Here is a 16,459-nt window from a genome sequence, read left to right on the forward strand (position 1 = left end):
CATCGTGGTCTTAAATCAAAGTTTGCAATTGATAAGGTTTGTTAATTCAGAAATCATCAATGGATAATCATAGAAAGATAATATAAACACAAATAAAAATTTTTCATGTCAGAATTAAGTAAAGGAGAGGAGAATAAATAAAATCACCATTACTAACAAATCAAAAAATTAATGTCAGAATGATTAAATTTGATGGACTCTAAATATTAATACTGATTTACTGTATTGATGGTGGCTTGCACATAATGTCTGATAAGAGATCTTTGATTTTCTTAAAAATCTTCTTAAACTCTATACCATCACCCTAAATAAAGATAACTTGATAATTGGGTCATAATGATCAACTATAGCATAATTAAATAGAACACCTAGTGAATCCTTATGTTAATTTGCACATGTGCAAATTAACATTCAAAGGGTCAATTTACACTGTACATGCAAATAAGTGAAAAATTCCAATAAGTTTTAACAATAATTATAGAAACTGCAAACAAAGCCCATTATTTATTTCATTCCATAAAAATATACTGTATAGCCGCTTAATTTCGAGGGTACAATTTTCGCTGTTTTGCAGATTTTCTGTATCCGTGAAAGTTAATTCCGTAAAATTATCTGTGTCGTCCATAAACACGTGTCCTTTAAGATAGAACCACGAAAGTTAATTTGCAAAAAAAGGCTTGTGGCCTCATTCGCGAAAGTTTATTGCCTCGAAACTTTGTGGCTATATGGTACATGTCCAATGCAACTCTTTCACCAAATATAATTTTCACTAATCGATACGATATGGTATTTAGAAAATAACTCTATTAGGACAACTAAGAGATTACTTAAGTTACCAGTACCTTTGATCGTCTGAACTCCACTAGCAGTAGGTCTGACCTGAGCTCATATATTACTGCCTTGAACACAAGACTCTGCTTCCTCTTATCAACAGCACTAACAGTTAAACTTGACTGTACAACAAAATAAAAAAAGAATTCCCATTACAATAATAATAATAATAAATATAGGCAAAATTAAAATAACAAAGGTTCTGTGTTGACTATTGTAATGACAATAAAATAAGGACACAGACAATGGCACATATGACACAACAACTCACAATAATCCTATTATTATGTTTATTAACACTATAAGCCAAAGACAAGACAAAATACAGACAAAGTGTTAAATTATTAATGAATAATTATACTCCATGCATGACTGCACACACATTACACTAACTATGAGGAGGAGGGCTGTCAGTTGCTTGTTTCCACAACATTAACAGCAAAATAAACAAACACCAACTATTGCTTGGCTAGCAAATTTGGATTAGCATTAAAGATGAAACACAAACTAAAGCCAAACCAAAACTGAAACTCAAACTATATACATACTGCACGTGACTTTAAAATAGCTCCCCAGGTAATTATGTAAGCGCATGTGATTGAAAAATAAACTGTTATCATTATTAGTGCTTGTTTAATTCGAATTGACACTAATATACAAATGGGTGGGAGTATCAATTTGTAATTAGTACACGTAGTTTGCATATACCGGTTTTATAATTCATTCAAAGAATAAAATATGAGGAACTAATTTGTCATAAATATTGAGACTACTCACACAATTAACTCATAAATGCGTCATGCATGACAAAAATAATGAGAATAATACGTACAGCTATACCGGTAGGCTATAATGTAGACTATAATGCACTCTCAGCACTGCTGATTATGTTCCTAACTGTAACAGATTAAGCCACCAGGTTATCGGCGAATTTAAAGTGCAGCACTTAGTAATTACAGTGCATAAGATACATGTACGATACATGTAGATGTACATGTATGTACATTAAAGCAATGTCTATAAGGTTCATAATGAATCCCACAGAGACACTGTGACTAAGTCCCCCTTTTGGTTAATAGGATTGTTAATAGGCAGTGACAATATGAAGTGGATAATTGGTTTATTAGCCAGCAAGAGAGTTAAACCACCATACCATATTCACTTAGGACCCAGTTAGAGCACTGAGTGAAATCATGAATGACATGCAACCAAGAGTCTGAAGTCATGGATTACAAGTATAGCCTCATGTGGGAATTGATACAAAGGAAAGGTAGTGGCTGGTACCATATTAATAGTTTAACTTATATGAGTATGGTATAAAGTGTTTCAGCCATACCAGTGCCTGTAGTCGGTTGCTATGGAGGATACAACTTCTGTGAAATAAAGGAGATCAATGACACATCAAAAGACAGGAGGGGCTCAACCAGTGGTTTAATATTACCCATAAGGACACTACATACATGTACATGTACTTATACATAGACTGAGTTAGTTATACATGTATATTGTGCATTATTATTCGTAAAATGATGCTGTATCCAGCCAGAGGGCATGAAGCACTTTAAAGTTGCTAGAATAACTTGTATGGCTGTGCTTGGCAAGACACCAAACCAGTATCTGGTGACCTGTGTACTAATAGTGTGGGATAGTCTATGTCTATGTAGAATTACTCAATAATTAGTAATTGAATCAATGGAGGCCAAGCCTATTGGGTAAGGTAACAGTATGTGGAATGGGATTTTAACACTGACAAAATATTGTCCTAATATGCATATGTTAACAAACTTTTGTTGTAATTAAAAAAGGATGTTTTGATTATAATAGTGGACAATGAAACATTGTTATGCCTTCCCAAGCTCAAGCCTTAAGCCCCCATCCCTCCTTTCACCACTTATGATGTCACCATTACAAGTATCATATACACACAACAATGCACTCAACCACAGTATCACAAATACTACACTATATTCTGTATAAACCCCCAAAGTCATGCTTGTTGATCAAACCAACAGCACATGTATTGTACATACATGTACATGTACATGCCTAGTATGGTTTGATTAATGCTAGTATATAGTCAAACCTCATCTTGTCCAGGTTTGGAATCATATCCCAGTGTCTTCATTGCTTGTCTTAGTCTATTCCAAACTTTAGCACTGTCTAGCTTTGTATAGAAACGAGTCATTCTTAATGCAAGACGCTGGAATGATGTCTAAGAGAGGAAGGGAGGGAGGAGAGAGAGAAAGAGGAAAAGAGATCAAGAGAGAGGAAAGAAAGAGGAAAGAGAATATACTTATAGAAAAAAAGTTACAGACTCCCTCCCCCTCACTTGAGAAGCCCCAGGAGTACAAGGTATTTGTGTTCCGATAATTAGCTCATCAAAGCGTGATGGTTGAGTGAAACTCTCAACCACAGAATGACTGCTCTCTAGTGTCTCATTCACATCAGCAGCACTAGAGGCATCACCACTAACAGGTTGAGAAGCTGTGACAGTGCTGTAAGAGAGGGTATCATACATAGCAATGAGGGTATTAACAAAGGTAGTAAATGACTAATATTAATGTACAGTACCGCTCACAGCTATAACTTTACTTATCGTACACGACACTAGTGCAGCTTCTCTATACACTCAAAGCACACCAGTGCAAGGCACGTGCGAGCACCTGTATCGTGTATTTATCATGTACATCATGTATCTTATCAAGTTCTGTGCTGCACAAGTCACCTGTGCCTCATGCTGGAGATCACGCATGTAAAAGTAAAGTTATAGCTGAGCGGTACTGTAGTTGTACTGACCTTTCTGGTCTCTCTGAGTATCTTGGTGAACTCACAACTTTAATTCTCTTTGAAGCACGATGAGTTGGTGAAACCATGGCTAGAGCTACATGCACATTATAAAGAGATGTAGAAAAAAAGAAGAAATTATATGAAGAAAATAGAGTGGGAAAAGAAGAGACAAGAGATGGAGCACACAACAGAATAGAGAGAGAAAGGGAAAGTGAAAATACAAACATATCTAACCAACAACAAAAAGATAAAGGGAAAGATTACCTTCATTGGATGGTGACATTATCTCATACACTCTGAAACAAAAATAGACTATTGAAACACACACACTGTATACATGTATGCATGTACATGTACATGTAAGTATAAAAACACTGTACATACATGTACATGTATACTCGTGTTTGTAATCAAAATGATAAATACTACGTGTATATGCATATGCATTAACTTTAATAAGGGAAATACTATACACATGTACGTAATGCATATCATTCACAATTTTTTAAAATACTAAAAAATTAACAGACACAATAACAGCAAGTTACTGTTGCATACTTATCTTTAACTACATGTACATGTATAAATGTACATGTATGTTGCATTATGTATCACTCACTTCTTACACCACACGTGGTCTCTTATCTTTGCTATTGTGTATCGTTTGGAAGGACCAGGTCTAAGTAACTTCTTCAAAAGTGCTACAAAAATGCATCATTAAAGCCAGGCCCAGACCCCGCCCCTCACCTAGTGGCTCGTTACTGATCTTTGACCAAGGAGTGAAGAAGCAGTTCTGTGAGCACCACTCACGATACTCTGGACACTCGTAGGAGGGAGAGTCCCAGGGTAGCTCTAATAGGAATAATAAGGACAAGACAAGTAATGTGTAATACTGTACAAGATGATTTATTGGCGAGGAATAAATATTGGCGATTGGCAGTTCTATGAAGAAATCGCCAATATAAAATCCGCCAATTTTTTTCCAAAGGCAAATTCGCCAAATATTACTCCCGTCAATAAATCATCTTGTACGGTGAGACAAAATGACAAAACAATGTGTTGTGTAAACAAGGCTTCCGTTTCGGCAGCTGATTTGTTAAAGAGCATAATTTTAACAAAAAAGAAGTACAACAAATACAACACATTGTTGAAGAGCAAAATATTGACATACAGTATAAAGTGGGATGTTTTTGTGAATCTAGCATGTTAAAAAAATCACTTCCACTGCTGTTTCAAACCATTATGCACATGTGCCTAATTTTAAACCACCAATCATCAAAAGTATCAAAATTTTCCCTCTAAACCATATTAATGTCAATACAGAACTATCATAAGTCATAACATAGTACACATCATTCCAGCATAGTAACTGTTATATGATACAGTTAGTTCAATTAGATCATGTACATGTACATGCACTTAACTACTCATTATAACAGTAGTAACTACAGTATAGCAGTAGCACTACAGTATAACAGCAGTAACTACAGTATAACAGCAGTAACTACCATACAGTGGGTAACTTTTTACTGGTACTTGTTTTCTCCTGCTTTGTTATTGCTATTAATTCTGAACAAAAATATTCTTGATGACAATAAATTTTGAAAATAGGCATGCATGATCATAATAAATAATTAATGACACAAAAGGGCCTCAAAAACGGCAAATAAGGCGTTCTGCATGATCACTATGCCAAAATCCTGTGGGAAACCCCTTTTACAACTATTCTCTTTAATTGTCTTTACCTCCAGATAACAAAGCTACCAACACAATACCACAAGACCATAAATCAGCTGGCTCAGCATAATACTCAGCTCCTGAATAAACCTTAAAAACAACAAGGAGAGACAATCAATACACACATCAAAGAGAAAGGAGGTAATGTATGGTGGGAACCAGGAGGGGAGGGAGAGACATAAAGGCAGACAGAGTTAAAAGCTAATAACAGGTTCTATAATCACATTAATATCTGTTATATGGTACATAATGTGCTTATATTGAAACCAGTTCAGCTACTCTTATGGTTTAACTAGATCAAACCTCATATCAAAGGAGCGGTCCAGACTTACGCACATGTACATACTGACATAATGAAGTTAATTTGTATATAATAGTATGTCTTAATGCAACAATTAATGAATAATTAAAACAAACCTCAGGTGCTATGTATGGAGGAGTACCACAGCATCTTGTTAGTTTTCTTTCACGTCCCAAGTGTCTGAAAACTGTTGATAATCCGAAATCTGAAATCTTCAAAACATCTACATGTAAAAATAGTGAGAGTTTTTAGTTCGTAGTCATATGTTACTACAAAAATAGTTAAATGTACAATGTACACACATCAGAAATGTTTCATATAGCATTAATTTTCAATAACAAAATGATGAATTTTTGTAGCTCAAAATTAGTAAATTAGAATCCACTTAATTTTTTTACATAGTGAATTAGTGATAGGAATTAACCACGAAACATATGCATTAGAGATATAGTGGTATATCACATATTGATTTCAGGGAGTAAAATAATTATTAATGATTACCATATCCATCCAATAGTATATTTTCAGGTTTTATGTCACGATGAGCTACTCCTCGTGAATGAAGATACTCCTACACACAATTAGAAACCAATCACCTGACTATCATGTGACTGTAACATACCAATCCTTGAAGAAGTTGGAGGAAAAAATGCTGAGCTAAGCCTGGCTCCATGCCATGATCAGGCTCTGAGAGAGAGAGATGGGAGAGATATACATGTACAATGTATAGAAAGAGACAAGAGAAATTAAATTATTATAAAGAAAGGAGGAAAGAAGCACATACCAATCCTATCAAAGAGTTCTCCTCCATCCACATATTCTAAGAAGAGGTAGTGTATCTTACCACAGGCTCTCTCCCCAAAGAACCTCACTACATTATCATGTCTCAGCATCTTCATTATACATATCTACATCAAGGTTTAGGTCAAATATATTAGATCAAGTTTATGCCATGCCATTGTGTTAAATATTATGATTTCTTTGATTCAAAATATGCATCAAAAGGTCAAATCGCCCACGCTTTTGATTTAGAAATTGACAGTACACTATTGTAAACCACCTTAAGTGAGGTATGTGTAAATATCATATAATTAAAATAAATAATATTTACAATACAATAACGACCACACCCCTAACATTAACACCTCTAAGCTAATCATAAATAATAAAGTGAATGGTTAGGTACCTACTTCTTTTTTAAGGCAGTCAAGAGTCAACGCGTTATCTCCATCCAAGTGCATTATTTTAACAGCCACACATTCCTTGGACTCTTTATGTACAGCCAGCTTGACTCTAAAAAAATAATTCCAGTAAGGTTCTTCTTTCATGTCTCTTACTCTCCATACGCTCCCTCTCCTAATGTCTGCATAAATTCCCATCCTTCCACGAAGAGCCTTTCCGAGGGAGACAAGATAGCAACTCCCTTCTTCTCTTCGGCCATGTTGTTACTTTGTTACCCGCCAAATATTTATGAGCATGCGCGTAGATCTAGAGAGCCCGGGAACTTTCAAAGGCTTATTTGCTAAATCAATCTATTTGTAACACTCAAGTGACTCAACCCTGTCTCCATCAATATCACAATCAATTTTACAATTGATTTCATTTGTGAAGTCATTAGTGATTTTTAAACATTCTTTGCTGACAGCATATCAGCTACGGAAATGAAATAAGCACTAGAGAATTAAATTAAAATGTTTTCAGAGTAGGTGATGGAGTACTAAGAGGGGTTTTAACTGCTAGGGCATTAGACATTAATAACAATACAATATATCCTGTACAGCATCAATTCATTGACAGCTTCTGGTGATACCATCTTTTCAAAGTTAGTTCATGAAAAGTTTAATTGCCTCTATTTTAGGTCTATTAAATAAAGTTGGCGATCTGGATTAAACCTTTATTGACAGGATCCAGTGTATTATTAACTTGGACAACTTCTTATACACTGCATGGATACTGTACCTATCATTGGATACTATATAGTGAATATTTCACTATCTGCTACTCCTGATCCTTGTGCACATCAGTTTCTCAGTTTTAATTATGAAACAGGTTAGTCATACTATGGCTTCATGTACATGTTTACAGTGTATCTTTCAGTTCCTCCAATGCATCAGTGCTATTGTACAACAAATTTAATATCAGTATTAAAATAAGTAACTGATAGTATTGCTGGTATTTACATTATAACATCATCTCATAGGTCAGTACGTTATGTAAAGGAGAGTATCCCAATAGTATATCAGCACAGTATGATAACACAGCATTGACAACACCAGTACATCAACACAAGTGAATGATTAACTGAAGTATTTGAATAACTAAGTCACTGTTAATATATCACTGAGTATTAATGGAGGACACTTCCTATTGACAATTTTTTTGATTTGGTAAAGATATTTCACTGCTTAAATAATTCATTCATACAGTTTAGATTTTCTTGGACCAGTTACTAACATTGACTCTTCACTGAATTAAAAACGATTCTACTATTAATATAACATGGACTACTGTCACTGCTCCTGTTAGAGTATTTAGTCTACCAAGAATAGTGACAAAAGATGGTTTAAAACAACAGGTTTTAATCAAAATATTGCAACTAATATATCAGTAATTTTAGTTATTAATGATTATTATTTTTGATAATAGGTTACATTGGAGTGTATTACAGCATTAGGCTACTGTAAAATATGTAGATTATTCATAATAATGGTACTCAAGTAATATACAATATAAAAGTAAGAATGAAAGGGGTCATAAAATTCTAAAAATAGCTAGTCTAAAAACAAGCATAAACAAATGCAATAAGTGTTTTGCCTTTTGGAAGAATCATGAAATACACTTAACATAGTTCTTTTCCTCTTTAATCTACACCTATAAAGTTGGTAACAAATTTGAATAACAGATCTATATGCTACCTCCCTTACTTTGTAATTGTGGAATAGCTGATACCTAATCACTAGACTGTAGTTGAGGAACTTTTGATTTAGGTGCCACAGAATCAATGCCAGCATATTGAACTGATTGATCTTGTGATACAGGTTTAGTAGGGGCTATACCTAAATCTGTAGCTCCTCCAGTAGTAGCAACTCTTTTAGAAGCTTCTTCATGTTGTTTCTAATCAAAATAAACTATGATAGTTTATCTAATACTTTACTTCATTATTAAGTTGTTTAGGTGTCACTTCACTACCTTCAAGTGTATCTTTAACAGGAGCAGCATCATCTATTGAGACAGCATTATCAGTTGTCTAATGACAGGGAAAACAATGAAACTCAATTCTGTGACAACGCACTTCAGTTTTACTGTATGTAGTGCCATCACCAATCTATAAAAATCCTGAAGTAAAAATAGAAATATAAATCACAACTCTTACCTCATTATCACCAATAAAACCTTCATGCTATGTATAAGTTAAAATACATTAATAACACATTAGTTAACATTTGCTTTAAGTCTCACATTTTCTTTCAGTTCTGTGAGAGTCATTGTTCTTGTGTTTGTGTGTTGATGTTGATGTTCTTCTCCTTCCTATAATAAAATCAACAATGATAGCTTTTATATCATAATTAGTTTTACGACATACCGTGTGACTAGTACTGCTAGGTGATGCATGAGTAGAATTAGAATTCTACAAAAATAAATTGCATGCAACTCTTCATAATACACGCAAATATAAACTACTGAGTGATTACTTTCTTTGCCTTTTTTTTATGTCTTTTATAGAACATTACAATTATAATAAAAATGATTAGTCCTATTAGTACAAGGACTACAGCAATTGCACCACCAATAACTTCAATTTCTATGAGTAAAATGAATGAATAGATTAGTTAGTTTAAGACAGACCTAGTATAGATATTATTGGAGATGAAGTAGCTGTTCTATCAGTACCAGTAGGGGATGGTGTAGGATCAACTGGAAGAGTAGTGTCTATACAATGATATATAAAGCAAATGCATTAACATTATACTGAATACGGTACTTACTAAATGCTAGCATAAATGGTTCACTGCTACCGGCCTCATTACTAAATACAATACTGATATTACATTGTTGATTTAGTAGTATTGGTACTGATCCTGCTATATTTTTGGGTTGTGAATATTCTACTAGCTCAATATCATCATATACAACACCAATTTCAATGCATTGTATAGTAATCGTAGCATTCTCAGGGGCTTCACCAGTACACTCAATTATGACCTACAAATATTATCTTCAATATAATAATAAATATTAATGACATGAATTATACTGGTATACTAAAAGAAGCATTAGCACTAGTCTCATTAAATGCTGTTATATACAAATGAGCTCTTGTAACTGATCTTGGTACTAAATAAACATAAAATTATTTATTCAGTAGTTAATTGTTTATTGTACCTCTTTGATATGAGAATGTATCATTAATAGATATTCCTTCTCCTAATTCATTAACTCCAGTTATAACATATGTATAACGATGAATAAATAGATTATTATCCACAAACTGATAACTGGTATCATATACCGATACACTCTTTATTAGACTACTAGTAATAGCATCATATATTCTTAGCATGTGATAGTGTATAGATACTCTATCATCAACTGCAGGAGTGGTCCATGTTATATTAATAGTAGAACAGTTGTCGATTAAAGAGTCAATGTTAGTAACTGGTCCAAGAAAACCTATTAATGAGATGAATGAGAGATCAAAGAATATACACTGCTATAGCTCTTACCGAAGCCAAAAGACGGTATATATAAGAAATCTCCTCCATTATTACTCAATGATACATTAACAATAAATGTACTTAAACTATCTGGAACAGTCATTACTTCAGTAATCATCAGTTGATCATTAACTTGTGTTAATATATTGTTACTTTTTTTTACTGTGTTATCTATGATAATAGTTATCATATTAGGATACTCTCCTTTACACATCATACTGACCTATTGGGATGGGAGGAACAAATAGAAAAAGTCTATCACAATTAGTTAAACTATCATACTCTTCATCAAAATTGGTGTATACTTACATTAATTTTGATATTTAATGATATTTGTTGTCCATCAATTACAGTTGGTACCACTGATACAGGAGGAGTAATGAGAGGAACTAAAGTTAATAACATAATCAACATAATCATAATCATAGTAATAATAAATTAATGCTTTATCAACAATTTGTACAATGCAAATGCCAGCTATGCTCATAACAGAGATAATGAATACTACTTAACCTATGTAATATTACGTAACCTATTTAATACTACATGGTAACATAGTATCAGAAGATCTGACTATGGTTGTATTAAACTATGACAACAAATTCCATTTTTGGATTTGTCATAGGAATAGTGACTACAATATCACTATGTATGCATTAAAAACATCCTGATCCTTCCCAAATATAATATGCATGCACATTACTTCTCAGCAATACAAGCCATGACATTAATGCTAACCTGATTCATGATAAAAAATGATACTATTAGATGAACCTATTCCAACACCATTAATAGGAGAAACTGATACATTATTTAATACACAAGGATCAGGATTAGTAGTTGAGAGTGTAATATTAGTATTATTATTAGGAGTAGTAATTTTCACTGATCCATTGACTATATAGTATCCAGTGATAGGTACATTATCCAGTGTATAAGGAGCTGTCCATGTTAATAATACACTGGATCCATTAATAAAGGTATAATCCAGATCACTAACACTATCCAATAGACCTATAAATGAGCATTATGTCACTGTTCAGGTGTAAATATTATCAAGTAGGACTCGATATGTACATGCATGTACCGTATGGTTAAAAAAGTTTGCAAGGAATTAATTTGTGTGATTGGGCAAAACCCTTAGTGATGAAGTGTATCTGTACAAAATGACTGTAGGGCTGTCTTATTAAAGTTAGATAAACTATAAAAAATGAGGCAGTATTCTTCTACCCTATAAAAATTAGTTTGATTATTTGATGCTCACTCAAAAATATCATATAGTCACAAAAACAAACTTGTTTCACAACCCTCTATTTAGTCTGCGTCCGGTCCCACATAAAGGGACTGGGCCCAGACAGGTATCTACCCTCACTACTGATGATTAATTAAAGGAGCCTTAAACCATTCAATGCATTCGGTCATACTAAATTTCCAATGTGTGGCTTCATTATGATAATTATTACAAACAAACTAACCTTGTATTATTAACGTGGCTACATTACTGTGAATTGGAGTATCATTATCATCATGATGAGCTATACACGTTACATTAGTATTATTATTATCTTCATATGCTGTTGCTTGTAGCTTAGCTCTCATAGTATTATTACTGGTAGTTGTTGTTACATTAAATCCTGATTCAGTAAAACTGTTATGAGTAGCTTGTGTATCGTTAACTCGAAAATTAAGTTCATGAGCTCCCTCAGCTTCACAAGAGAAGACAACAGTGGAGTTGAGTGTTGTATTAATAGACACTGGCTGTACTGTTATATCTATAAATATTAAGAATTTAAAACTGCTAGCGCAGTATTTACTGTTGTATCTATCAATAGTAAGGGATGAAAAACTGCTAGTGCATTATTACTTACTAGTAAAATTTGCTGCACAACAAGTCAACTGAAGCAGGAGACTGAGGACTGCGAGGAGCCGGAGAGCAACAAAAAACAAATTCATCATTGCGCGAAGAAGGAAGGCCAGTAGATCACGTGATGCAAAATGTCAGTAAAATGGTTTGAAATTTGATTTAAAACATTATAAAATAAAATATTTCTTTTAAATAAAAGGTGCAGCATATCTCATTTTATCTTCTCTTTTTATTAGATTTATCTTTTTTTGTGACAAGTTCAGTACCTGCAGCCATTATATTTTCTAGTCTCGCTGCCCAGACCCCCTCTACAGTCACTGGGCAGTGAGGCTAGATCTACATGGATTCCAATGAAGCAATAGACTTTTTCATTCATTTATTCTGGTGCTCAAAAGTCTAAAATTATTTTTGAAATTTTGCATCATGTGATAGATCTACCAATGCCATTGGTAAGATGGGAGTAGCACTTATAGCATGCTTGCATGCAAGCATGCAAGCATCATAGGTCACACCCTTAATTCACTGATTAGATCTAGTCTATAATGCTGCATTTAATTTTCCTTCTTTTGCTGCAGTACATTGATTGCGCTAGTAAGTATAATAATAATTATTTTATTCATTCATTTTATTGTTTCATAATGTTTATAGATATAACAGTACAGCCAGTATCCTTTAATGTAACACTTAACTCAGTTGTTGTCTTCTCCTGTCAAGCTGTGGCTGATGAACTTACTTTCAGAGTTAATAATCTGCCAGCCACTAATGCAGGTGTTATGGCTAAAGGATTTAGTACATCAATAAGTGGTACTTATACTATAAGAGCAGAACTACAAGGACCAGCTTATGAATATAATAATAATACTGAAGTAAAGTGTAGAGCTAGTAGTGATGAACCTCCTGAAACAGTGTTTAGTAATACAGCAATATTAATGATACAAGGTTATTATTATTTTCTATTTCTTATATGGGTATGGTACATTCATTGTTTCTTATCAGGTCTATTGGATAGTGTTGTTGATCTGAATTATACCTTTATTAATGGATCCAGTGTATTATTAACATGGACAGCTCCTTATACACTGGATAATGTACCTATCACTGGATACTATATAGTCAATGGATTAGTGAACATTACTACTCCTAATAATAATACTAATATTACATTATCAACTACTAATCCTAATCCCTGTGTATTAAATAATGTATCAGTTTCTCCTATTAATGATGTTGGAGTAGGTTCATCTAATAATATCAGTTTTGATTATGAAACAGGTTAGAACTACTATACCTTGATGCATATGCTCACAGTGTATCTTTCAGTTCCTCTCATTACTCCTCCTGTATCAGTGGTACCAGTAATTGATGGACAACAAGTATCACTAAATATCAGCATTGATGTAAGTATATTTAGCTATGTAGTTATTATACACTAGTTTTAGTTTACCTAATTTCTCACACACTTACTCACTCATAGGTCAGTACATTATGTAAAGGAGAGTATCCTAATAGTATCATGGTTACTATACTGAATACTAATAATGCATTAATAAAAAATACCAGTGTGATAGTTCCACAAGTTAATGATCAACTGATGATTGTAGCTTCAATAACTACTTTGAATGCATTTACTGTTAATGTATCACTGAGTAATAATGGAGGAACATTTAATGACATGTCATCTTTTGGGTTTAGTAAGGCAAAATATGTTTTACAAACTTTAACTTTTTTCTTAATTCTTGTTTAGGTTTTCTTGGACCAGTTACTAACATTGACTCTTCAATTGACAACTGTTCTAGTATTAATATAACGTGGACCGCTCCTGCAGTTGATGATAGAGTACCTATACAGTATTACATACTAAGAATATATAATGCTATTACTGGTAGTCTAGTAAAGAATGTATCAGTATATGATACCAGTTATCAGTTTGTGGATAGTAATATATTGATTCATCGTTACACATATGTTATAACTGGAGTTAATGAATTAGGAGAAGGAATATCTATTAATGATACATTCTCATATCAAAGAGGTACATGTACCTAACTGACTATGTATATTACATTGTTATAGTACCTAGAGTTCCACAAAATACATCACTTGACGTGCTCTATTATACACAAGATGTGGTTATTGTCCAGTTCTATTTTCCAGTTTGTTATTATTGTTATAATAACTGTTATTATTAATTTATAGATTATTTTGAAGTGCATTGGTGAAGCCCCTAAACATGTTATAGTTACTGTAATATGTAATGGAATTGATAGTAGTACAACTTACCAAATAAGGAATATGAATGATATTACAGGATTAATATCAGTACCATTAAACCAACAGTGTAATATCAGTATTGTATTTAGTAATGAGGCTGGTAGTAGTGAACCATTTATACTAGCATTTGGTAAGTATATCTATGTTACTACATATTGAAGTGTTGCATTAACAGATACATACCCTCCTTCTCCTAACAACACTAATGTCACTACTACTGTACAAACATCCCCTACTACTGGCACATCTGTTTCAACAGGTTTTAGCATCAGCATTGGTTAGTATATGACACTATGCATATGATACATTATGTATGTTATTATAGTTATTGTCACAGCAATATCATTGAGTGTTGTTATTGTATTATTACTACTAATAATCATAAGTCTCATTGTGCTTGTTATTACATACAAAAAGAAGTTATACAGTAAGTATTGTTGTTGTTATTTATTTATTATAATTATTAATTACAGGGTCTGCCTCATCACAACAAAATATACCTACTGCATGTAATGAAGCATATGAATTTAACACATTAATGATTAATACTAATCCTACTTATGAAGAAATAAGAGGAAACAGAGGAGGAGCAGTTAACTTGTGACTCATTGTAATTATAGTTATAAAAACATTTTAGTGACTAAAATTAGAGATGTGTGTACATTACAATCAATATTACCGTGCATAGCTTTGGCTTTCAGAAAATTTTGACTCCATATCAATATTTTTATTGTCATCAACAATTTTTTTAGAGTCAAAAAACATACCAAGGTATTTTCTAGAAATCGGCATATTTCTAACCGGGGACATTGAGATTTTTGTGTTTTTTAGTTCTTATATTTTATTTCCAGTTAAGTCAGAGTGCTGGATCATTTCACTTACACTACCATCTACAGAAATAATACTTAGCTTTGTCTCCATCAATATCACTATCAATAGTGGATAATGCATGTACTTATCACTGGATATAACCGTATAAGGGTTTTATTTTATTGGTATAAAATTTTGCAAATTTGTCCAGATTTGTCCCAAATCTTACCTTCTATGGTCAATTTTCCTAGTGTGCCACACCTTTTTTGTAGAATTTAATTTTGCAAATTTAATGAAAACGCAAAATTAGCAAAAATTTATTTCCAGTGAAGTATAATTAGTGAACAGTACTATTACTAATAATAATACTAATATTACACTATTAACTACTAAACCTGATATCCTTGTGTATTAAATAATGTATCTATCATTTTCTGATTTTCCCCATGAAATAGGTCATCTATACATCTAATAATATCAGTTTTTATTAGGACATTACATGGCTTCATGTATATGTCCACAACTTAACAGTGTATCTTTCAGTTTCTCTTGTCTCAACTGTGGTATCAATATTTGGATAGCAAATTGTGAAGTAAAATTATGATGTATAGAACCAAAACTACACATTATTTATGATTAGAACATCATCCGGATCGGATAATGCAGTAATAAATAATGCCAGTATATCAACACAAGTTAATGATCAACTGATGATTACTGGAAGTATTGCAATAACTAATTCAAATACATTTCCTGTTAGTACTTAGTAATTGGATTGGTAGTAGTTACATTAGTATTTCTATTTGGTATTTATTTAGTATGATATTAGTATGATTCTACCATGCCTAGTTATGATTGACCAATCAGATTACTTGATTTTAGGTTCATAAATAATATACTTACTACCAAGTTTGCTGGAAAGTTGAATAAATAAAATTAATTTCCAGAAATACGGGAAGAGCACCTCATTGTATTATAGCCTATACTATTTATATAGACATACATGATACAAGTGTTCCTATATAGACCATGACTCACTAGTGATACTAATGAAACAGTTATGCATCAGGTTTCTCTCTAACTTATTTATTCATCATAGTACATCATGAGTCATGGAGCTATTATTGGTTGTTGTATTATGCT

The 16,459-nt window shown here is 32.8% G+C and overlaps 3 protein-coding genes and 1 long non-coding RNA gene across 4 annotated transcripts; 2 read left to right on the forward strand and 2 right to left on the reverse strand.

Annotated features, from left to right (window-relative positions):
- Nucleotides 1–21: 21 nt before the first annotated feature.
- LOC100640078 (serine/threonine-protein kinase Chk1-like) lies at nucleotides 22–7,192 on the reverse strand. The gene is made up of 15 exons (XM_019998378.1): nucleotides 6,994–7,192; nucleotides 6,847–6,949; nucleotides 6,441–6,564; nucleotides 6,279–6,343; nucleotides 6,158–6,227; nucleotides 5,773–5,879; nucleotides 5,364–5,445; nucleotides 4,366–4,470; nucleotides 4,238–4,319; nucleotides 3,883–3,914; nucleotides 3,628–3,712; nucleotides 3,161–3,326; nucleotides 2,915–3,043; nucleotides 843–953; nucleotides 22–304 (listed from the first exon to the last, which is right to left on the reverse strand). The coding sequence occupies exons 1-15, from the start codon at nucleotides 7,095–7,097 to the stop codon at nucleotides 218–220; spliced, it is 1,452 nt and encodes a 483-aa protein (XP_019853937.1). The 5' UTR covers nucleotides 7,098–7,192; the 3' UTR covers nucleotides 22–217.
- A 1,111-nt stretch (nucleotides 7,193–8,303) lies between these two features.
- Nucleotides 8,304–12,333, reverse strand: LOC109583152 (uncharacterized). The gene is made up of 17 exons (XM_019998364.1): nucleotides 12,240–12,333; nucleotides 11,847–12,143; nucleotides 11,110–11,385; nucleotides 10,681–10,760; nucleotides 10,381–10,594; nucleotides 10,040–10,327; nucleotides 9,912–9,991; nucleotides 9,643–9,859; nucleotides 9,503–9,586; nucleotides 9,349–9,458; nucleotides 9,240–9,284; nucleotides 9,116–9,184; nucleotides 9,030–9,056; nucleotides 8,949–8,981; nucleotides 8,811–8,903; nucleotides 8,581–8,770; nucleotides 8,304–8,527 (listed from the first exon to the last, which is right to left on the reverse strand). Exons 1-16 carry the CDS (start codon nucleotides 12,325–12,327, stop codon nucleotides 8,606–8,608), a joined length of 2,166 nt encoding a protein of 721 aa, XP_019853923.1. The 5' UTR covers nucleotides 12,328–12,333; the 3' UTR covers nucleotides 8,304–8,527; nucleotides 8,581–8,605.
- Nucleotides 12,334–13,469: 1,136 nt separating this feature from the next.
- On the forward strand, nucleotides 13,470–13,800 carry LOC109583156 (uncharacterized). The gene is made up of 3 exons (XR_002185388.1): nucleotides 13,470–13,507; nucleotides 13,556–13,632; nucleotides 13,710–13,800. It is a non-coding gene; the product is annotated as an uncharacterized LOC109583156 (long non-coding RNA).
- LOC109583155 (uncharacterized) lies at nucleotides 13,795–15,236 on the forward strand. Its single transcript, XM_019998370.1, has 7 exons — nucleotides 13,795–13,926; nucleotides 13,980–14,267; nucleotides 14,309–14,388; nucleotides 14,432–14,636; nucleotides 14,682–14,783; nucleotides 14,832–14,933; nucleotides 14,980–15,236. Exons 1-7 carry the CDS (start codon nucleotides 13,827–13,829, stop codon nucleotides 15,108–15,110), a joined length of 1,008 nt encoding a protein of 335 aa, XP_019853929.1. The 5' UTR covers nucleotides 13,795–13,826; the 3' UTR covers nucleotides 15,111–15,236.
- The last annotated feature ends 1,223 nt before the right edge of the window (nucleotides 15,237–16,459 follow it).

The sequence above is a fragment of the Amphimedon queenslandica genome, unplaced genomic scaffold (genome assembly GCF_000090795.2).
Source record: "Amphimedon queenslandica unplaced genomic scaffold, v1.1 AMPQUscaffold_13322, whole genome shotgun sequence".
NCBI lineage: Eukaryota > Metazoa > Porifera > Demospongiae > Haplosclerida > Niphatidae > Amphimedon > Amphimedon queenslandica.